General features: G+C 29.6%; 1 protein-coding gene across 1 annotated transcript; it reads right to left on the bottom strand.

Moving 5' to 3' along the window:
• Positions 1 to 1,713: 1,713 nt before the first annotated feature.
• LOC110649439 (uncharacterized) lies at positions 1,714 to 3,017 on the bottom strand. Its single transcript, XM_058134447.1, has 2 exons — positions 2,940 to 3,017; positions 1,714 to 2,610 (listed from the first exon to the last, which is right to left on the bottom strand). The coding sequence occupies exons 1-2, from the start codon at positions 3,015 to 3,017 to the stop codon at positions 1,714 to 1,716; spliced, it is 975 nt and encodes a 324-aa protein (XP_057990430.1).
• Positions 3,018 to 9,329: the final 6,312 nt, after the last annotated feature.

Raw genomic sequence — 9,329 nt, 5'->3', positions numbered from 1 at the left:
CATTGTTAAAAAATGATAATTAATAAATATAAACTTAATTATTTATTATATTAAAGATTTATTACTTTATGATAATTTATATATGTTACTTTTATTGAAATTTATTTAATTTATAAATTTATGTAATAAGTTAAAAAAATTATTTTCTAGTTAAAATAATAATTAGCTAAATATTGAAATATTGCTGGCTTATTTAATGTTAGATTTCATATTTTTATATATTATTAAATTAATGTATGATTAAAATTAATATATAAGTTTCAAGTGATATATTATTTTATAAAAATTAAAAGTATTGAATTGTGTTAAAATATGTCAAATAAATTATGTTAAATAGCGCCAAATTACATTAAATAGATTGAGTAGTATTAAATTATATTAAATAGGTTGATTCATGTCAAATAAATAGGTTTTTCATGTCAAATTGTATTAAATAGGTTCCTATCTTTGTAAATTAACCCAACATAATTTAATATTAATCATATAGTATATATCAAGTAACCTGTATAATAATATAGTCATATTTTTATTTAGATTTTTGACATGATACATTAATTATGTTGTGTTCGAGTCAACTATAATCATGTTCGTGTCAACCATATTTCTATTTGTGTCAACATAAATACGATCCACCAACCCGAATCTTCATTCTTAACTCAATCCATATTGTATCTTTCTCTCACCCTTCTCTCTCTCCCTCCTCATTTTTTTTTCTCTTTATTTTGTTTTTCTGCATTTCTCTTTCCCTTCATCTTGCATGGTTAAAACAAGTTATAAAGTGCAATATCTATATCTCTTTGAAAAATAAACTCTTCAATTCCAAGCAGTGACGGAGCCAGAAATTCAATTGAAAGGAGTCCAATTAAAATATATAATTTGTAAAAATAATATATATAAACAAATATATATTGACAAGAAGATTGTTTAGAAAATTTTAATAAACTGTTATAATTAAATTACAATAATCCTCATATATTTTTCATTTATTGAAATCTATTCATAATAACTTCATTGTCAATACTTGCAAATACATCCCTTTCAATGTAAGTCACCAAACAATCATTTAGTAGCTCGTCTATCATTTTATTACGAAGTGAACTTTTAATGGTATTCATTGTAGAAAATGCTCTTTCTACTGTGGCTGTAGCAACTGGCAAGATTAATAATTATTTGATTAACAAATATACCAAAGGAAAAATAATATACTTTTTTATAGCAACATCTTCTCAGCAAGACCTTCAATTCCACTAACTTCATAAAATTTCTTATCAACACGCATATTAAAGACACAGTTCTCAAGTTAAGATTCAAGTTCAATTAGAGCAACTGGAGAAACTTCACATGGATAAAATTTTGCGAGTTGAATCAATTTGCTCGTATCGAATGCAGAAAATGAATCCTTAGGATCGGGACATACTATTCATAAAAGGAAATTTGTATTCACTCATCAAATCGATTATTAAGTTCTTGAAACTGCATATCAATCACAGAATAAAACAACTCAACACGATAGTGATGAAGATTTGTCATTTCTTCACTTCTACGCCTTGATCTCCCTCTAGCTACATAGACATCCTCCATATCTAATACAACGACATCATATTTACCACAAAATTCTAATACCTCAAGTAACAAAGCTTCCCAACCATTTTCTCTTATTACTTGCAAACGACATTTTGAGACTTTAACTAGATTCATAGCATTTACAATATCTTAATCCCTTCTTTGTAAAACTTGTGATAACTCATGTGTGATTCCTGAAATTTTTTTCATAAGATGCAATACAAAAACAAATTCAAATCGATTAATAATATCTAGCAAATCAATTGCTTCAGCCCTTTGTGGATCATCACTACCATTTTCTCCAATATACTCAAAAACATCAATGATATAAGGAAATAAATGTATCAAATTAATAAGCGTATCATAATGAGAACTCCAATGAGTATCTCCCAGTCTCTTTAATGTCATTTCTTGATTTACACCTTGTCCAGTTTTTATTTCACCTTGTCCAGTTTTTATTTCACCTTTTGCAATTCCTTCAAACACTTTATCTAATTGCTTTTCTCGAAGCATATCCCTACGTTTACAAGAACCTCCAATAACATTGATCAAACAAGTAACAGTATTGAAAAAAGAACCTATACTTGAATGCTTTTTAGCAACAGCAACAAGTGTGAGTTGGAGTTGATGAGCAAAACAATGGATATAATAAGCACTAGAATTGTCCTTCAAAATCAAACTTTTAAGGCCATCAAATTCACCTCGCATATTACTAGCTCCATCATAGCCTTGACCTCTCAAACTAGATATACTCAAGCCATAAGTAGAGAGCAAAGACTGAATACCTATTTTAAGAGATGCTGCACTTGTATTATGGACATGCACAAGACCAATAAATCTTTCAATGACACATCCAGATCCATTGACATATCTTATGATAACTCCCATTTGCTCTTTAACTAATACATCTCGACATTCATCAACTAAAATAGAGAACAAATCATCTCCCAAATCTGTAATGATAGCCTTTGTTGTCTTAATTGCAGCTGCATTAATGATATCTTTTTTAATATCAGGATATGTGAGTTTGAGATTGTCAGGAGCATTCTTCAACACAACATTATTAATTTCTTCATTACATAAAGCCAGAACTTTTAATAATTCAAGAAAATTTCCTTAATTTAATAAATTTTCATACTCATCATTCCCTTGAAAAGCTAATCCTTGTATTAAGAGATAACGAAGACATATAATGGATGCATTTAACCTATAACGATACTCAATTTTTAACTGTTCTGATTGTTTTGAAAAAGAAACTTCAATGTGTTGAGCTTGATTCATCAAATCTTCATAAGCTAACCGACATTTATTATGATCACTATTATGGTCTCCTACATATTCTCTCAATTTTTCTTTCTTTCGCCAATTAGTAAAACCTTCAGATACAAAAGCATCATGACCTCTTTCACTGCACCCAGTTGCAAAAAGATAACAATATAAACAATATGCAGCATCTTTTTCAATACTATATTTCAACTAACTACTGAATTCATTAAACCAAGATACAATAAATATCTATTTTCGAGTTCCATCTACCTTTTAAGGAAATTTACGATGGCGTGGTTGACATGAACCTTTAAGTAAGTAAGCTTTACGTACCTAATTCCTAATATCAGGTGGATTGCTCATTATGTTAGGTTGCAATCCTGGAACAGAAAGAATGTTTTCTATATTAATCTCAACTTCCTCAACAATCACCTGCTTAGGTGGTACTGGTTGAATAGGTTGATTGATTGATGATGATGATTTTGCAATGTTTGATTTTCTTTTAAAAAATCGCTCAATATCTATAAAAATTAAAAAACAGTCAATATTTATATAAAATTGAGATAACAATCTCAATGCAACTATGAAATAAATTTTATCAAATAAAATATATAAAAGATTTATATAGAAAAGATATAACAATATAAATGAATACAATGAGTAATTTTTATTATTAAAAAAAAATCAAATCAAACAATTATCAGCAGCAAATCAAACAAATAATATATGTAGAAAATCAAATAATTTTATATTTTTCTTGGTGAAGGAAAAGAAAATATGTGCAAATGGACCGCAAATTCTAAAATATTCTAGCATGATTGATTCCATTCATATCAAAATTCAGCTTCATACAATTTATCTATTGTGAAATATTTGGATACAATAATTTCAAATAAGAGATTTGGATTTAATTTTAATTTCAAATTGTTTGGAGGAAAGTTAATTCATTATAAAATTAATTAGATTCATGAATAGCTCATTTGAAATAGATTTCAAATTTTAGATGATATATTCTCCAAAAAAATCATATGATATTTTAAATTCATACTAAAATAAAGTTTTTCTACATTCATCAACCTAACAAATATTTTCAAATCAAATCAATCAAAAGAAGAAGAAAAATCTATGTACTATTAAAATCAAATCATATCTCATAATGCAAAAAGTCAAGAGTTTAAGCTTAGAAAAATGGAAATTGCCCAACTAGAATTGTCAAACAATAATTAACCAATAGAAAGAAAAATTAATAATAATTATAATAAAAAAAATCAAATCAATTTTCAGATTTGCTATATATTATTCTATGGCAGAAAATCAAATAATGAGAATCCAATGACATAGATTTTATACAAAAAAAAAGACAAAAATTAAACAAATAAAAATAAAAATTATAAAGTTAAAATGGGTTTAAAAGTTAGAACTTACATATAGAGCTAGGCAAAGGCAAATGATCCAAGAAATTATGGAGTAAAATTGAAGAAAGGAGTGGAGTGGAGTGGAGGTGAAGAGAGAAATTGCAAATAGTTAATTCTTTTGTCAACAGCAGAGGGAGGTGTAACAACCCAATTTTTATAATAAAATATATTTTTTTTTCTTTTATTGACCTGATAATATATTGATATTTTATTCATGAATTTAAATTAATATTTTCACAATGGTAATTTTTGTTAAATAGGCATCATTTTTTTTTCATATATTATTATTATTATTATTATTATTATTATTATTATTATTATTATTATTATTATTATTATTATTATCATTATTATCATTGTTGTTTTAAATTGAAAGCTAAAATTTCAAAGAATTAAAAATTTGGACTTAAGTGAATAACTCATGAAACTTGAGGGACTAGTAGTGTAATTAGAAGTTAAAAAAAAAAAAAATAGAAACCCAAAAACGCAGCAGAACCACCCTCTCCCTTCTCTCTCCCTCCTCTCCCTCTCCTTCCTCCTTCTTCTTGCACTCCCTGAGGACCACCCCTCCAAGAGTCACCGACTCGACCTCCAGGGATGGACAGGCCAAAGCTCCTCCGAGAGAGAAAAGAGAGAACCCATGCGATGGGGGGAGGGGAGAATCAAGAAGGGGCCGCCATCTCATACGAGAAGGATAGGACACCGACCGAGAGCTCCACGCAAACTTTGATTTTCGTCCGACCCAAGACTCGTCCGGTTTAACAATGAGAGAGAGAGAGAGAAACATGGAGCGGGGGAGAGGACTATCCAAGGCCTTTCCGCCATCTCCTCCGCACGGGAAGATAGGGACGACGACAGCGAGCGCCGGCAACACGACTTTCTCGTCGTCCCCAAAGACTCGCTTGCTTTAATGGAGTTTTCTAGCAAGATGAACCCATGCGACATTCTTCCCAAACTATAATCTCGCAAGAGATCCACATCTCTTCACCGCCCCTTAAAGTTCGAGTTCAACTCATGTGTTGCTCAGGTGACCTCTTCGATGATGGCCACCTTACACCATCAAATCATCTACAGATTGCAAGATCATGCTGTAGATCTTTCAGAACTTGATCGATATTATAGTCAATCTTAGCATTTTCAGACATTCTGGACGTGTTTCAGGTGTCAAAATTGACATAGGTAAACCCGAACTCCAAGTTGCTCATTTTTAGTTAATACTGATTTAGAATAAAAATTCATAAAATATTCGTGGATGATCAGAAAATTATAATTTCTTTTGCAATAGCCTTATAATATTATTAAGGATAGCGGGGTAAAATTTTAGAATTTTTAGAGCTCGTTTGAGTAGTTTTTGCAAAAGGACTAGTTATGGGGGCCAAATTATAATTTTTCAAATTGTGGATTATTGACGTTTGGGTGGGCCCAGGAGGGGCCTTGTGATGTGATTGAGTTGTTATTGTGTGATTGGCAGATATAGAAGTGTATTTTGAAGCCTTTTTTAGGTTGGGTAGATCCCAGGTATAGGAAAAATTCTGTCGGATTTCCGGTATGAATTAGGCTGTCTGTTGCCTCTTTAGAGTTTTATTTTGACTTAGTACTAATAAATTTATAATTTAATTATTAGGTGATCGATGTTAGCTATTTTTCTCCATCCAGCAGTCACAATAGTCCTCGGTGTACTGTGAGTAAAATATTAATTTTAATTATAATTTCGATATTATTATATGTTCAAGTATGCCCATGCATCACTTATATGTATATATCTATGTAATTAAACTCTAGGCACGTTTTATGTTGCATTCACAACTATTAAAGTGCCATGGATATTTTTTGTGGTAATTTGGAGCAGTATGCGTGCGTGTAGTATAGTGTTGGATATGGACAGGACAGGTAGACACGGCTTGAGATCTTCGCTGGGACCCGGTCCTTCGGGGTAGACACGACTTGAGTTCTTCGCTGGGACCCCGTATTTGGTTTATTAAGCGAAAGTCCGGCTTGAGATCTTCGCTGGCAGAGGTTGGATTAAGAGGGCTGTATAGGGGATCAACTCCCATATATGTATTGTTTGACACTCTCGGGTGTGTGAGTGCTTCAAATTGCCTTTTTGATGTGATTTGTATGAAATTTATGACGATGTTGCATTTCACTCCACAGGTTGCATTAGCTTTAGATAGCTATAGAGATTATGGTTAAAATTGATATTTTACTCTCTGAGTCGAACACTCACTCCTGTTCACTATATTTTTTCAGGCTACAAGAGAAGACCTTTTTCAGAATAACCTGTTCCTTTCTCCGCAGGTTATGAAAATAAAAATTTCTAAACTGTATTATTATTATCTAAATTCGTAATTTAAAACTCCACATGTGCTAGTAATAGCATTAATCTTATCAGGGACTGCATGAATTTAAGTTTTTGTATTAACAAATAAAAAATTTTTATGAGTCTTGAATAGTTTGTAAATGATGTAATAGGGTTAAGCTGGGCTCCCCTAATTTTAGTTTCGGATAATTGCTGGGCTAAAGTTGGCCTGAAATAAAATTATAACAGTTTAATTTAAATTATTTTATATGCATATTGGGCCTAAATTGTGGGCCTGGTCATGGGTTTGAGAACAGTAAGGCTTACTACGAGCCTCGGGGGCTTTATACCGGCTCAGGTCCTAGTGCCAGTCCGGCCCATAGGTTGGGTCATGACAGGAGGAGAATGGAAAAAGGAGGAGTGGTGATGCTGTTTATAAAAGGTTTTTAGGGTTTAATGAGAAATTACCAATCTGCTCTCAAAATTTTAAAAATTTTCAGGGGTGCCTAATGCCCCCTTGGCCCCTTGCTCCCTCCGTCTTTGATTCCAAAGATGCTAAAAATAACTTCATTGCTACCAAAGCCGAAACTAAATTGGTACTTTGAGAGCCATAGCCCCTCCATAATTTATAAAATTTATATTTATACCATTATACTTTCTATTAATTTTATTAAAAATATAGCTCCCCCAAACGCCAAACCTTGCAAAGCTTTTATATATGCTCTTATATTTTTTCTATTATTTTTGTTAAAAATATATAGTTGGCCCCTTAAATTTTAAAAATGTTATTGTAAACATTGAAATCTTTCAAATTTTTATTAAATTTTTTTATTTTAACCTTTTAAAATTAATTTTCAATTGACTATTGAAATTTTTATATTCTTTTTAAGTAATATAGTTACTTTGTGGCTTTTAAAATCAAAAAGTTTATTGAATTCTTTAAATATTCAAAATCTTATTTGTCACTATTACTCTTGGCCTCCCCAATCTCAGCATTCTAGTTCCACCACTAATTGCTACAATAAATCCAGCATAGCATAATGATTGGATAACTAATTTATCCCAATATCACATTAAATTTCATTATCAAGAGAGCAACTAAATCCATCAGAAGATCCTTACCATCCATTGTTCTAACTATACAATATGAAAATGTCATTACCACATCAATAGCATCACTAAGTGGGATGGCCACTAAAATAGACACTCGAAATCAATTAGGGATCTCACATTGGTTGTGGACAGCGTGTGTATGTGACTTATATAGAAACAAGAATCTTGTTAAAATTGTCATGATTTGAATAAGTATCCATTCCCTTCACTGAGACCGTGTGTGTCTCTCTACTGACAAAAAACAAAAAAAAATCAATTAAGGATCTATCAAACCTTAGGTAAAAATAAGCGAAACAAAAAAGTGACTCTTAGATCTACTAACACATGTGCCTCAAGAGAGCAAACATGAAGAACACCTAAGACAACTATATTGGATGCTTGCATATCCTAGTAGGTCAAGATGAAGACTCATGCCCATATCAAGTTAAACATTTTCTTTTCTTATTCCAATCCATAAGTAAAATATTATTTCTAATTAATCAAAAATTGACATAACTTCTCAATTTTAAGCTAAAATTGATTAAATTCGCTAATTATTGAAATTATTTTTTTTATTATTAAACACACATCCATACATTTTTTTTATCTAAATCTGGTATATTATGGACTCAAAATAAAATATGTAGAATAGAACTCATATATAAAATAAATAGAATTTATATATTTATATTTTAAACATATAATGAATCATGTTCAAGTAAATTTTTTTCATATATATAAATAGAGATATTAAAAAAAATACATAAAATAGACATGTTTCTTCTTAAAGTTGGGGCAAAGTTCTACATTGATAGAAGTACAAGTACATGATAATAACTGAAATTCCTCATTTTATTTAAAATTTGCGTAGGTGAGGATCATTATAGAAATTAGGTCGGATTAATGAGATTCATTAGCCATCCATCTAGCAGTCATGGCAGAACATTGAGGCTTGAGTTCTGCAGCAAAGTGGCCTGCTCCCTGTACAATGTTATAAACAAAATTTTAAGCAATATTTTTTATTGTTTTTGTTCCCACTTATTGAATATTATTTCCAACTACTCAATTTAAAATCTCAATTTTCTTTACCTTCACAGTTGCATATGTATTTTGAAAAATTAATTATTTAATCTATAAATTTTACACTATAATACATTTTAGGATCTAAGTTTCTAGAAATTAATTATTTAGCCATTGAATTTTATACTATATCACACTTTAGTCGTTGTAATTTTAATATATAGAATAATTTAGTCATTCTATCAATGGATAAAATTATTATAAACATTAAAATTATAGGGACTAAATTATTCTATATATTAAAATTAAAGGACTAAACAGTTTATTTCTCAAAATTTTGAGACTAAAGTGTAATATAGTGTAAAACTCAAAAACTAAATAATTAATTTCTTAAAATTTAAAGATTAAATAATTAATTTCTCAAAATTTAAGGATTAAAGTGTAATATAAGGCAACACTTAAGGATCAAATTATAAATTTTCCTTCTAATTATTATAATAAGTAGGCAAATTTAAGGTGCATATAATTGCCATATAGAAAAAAGAATAAAAATAAATGTATAAAATTTATGTAATTTTACTATAAAATTTATGTTCACATACAAAAAATAAGTGAAAATTCTCTATAATAAAAAAAAAACAAATTATAATCTATTATCTAAAACTTTATCTCAA

Source organism: Hevea brasiliensis, chromosome 14 (assembly GCF_030052815.1).
Source record: "Hevea brasiliensis isolate MT/VB/25A 57/8 chromosome 14, ASM3005281v1, whole genome shotgun sequence".
Classification (NCBI taxonomy): Eukaryota; Viridiplantae; Streptophyta; class Magnoliopsida; order Malpighiales; family Euphorbiaceae; genus Hevea; species Hevea brasiliensis.
This window is presented reverse-complemented; position numbering and strand designations above follow the sequence as displayed.

Excerpts from the sequence above, each read along its gene's own strand:
- LOC110649439 (XM_058134447.1), bottom strand. The coding sequence starts at position 3,017 with ATGCTGCATATTGTTTATATTGTTATCTTTTTGCAACTGGGTGCAGTG. Across the intron at positions 2,611-2,939 it reads TGATGCTTTTGTATCTGAAG|AATGCTCCTGACAATCTCAA; the intron begins GTTTTACTAATT and ends GTTGTGTTGAAG.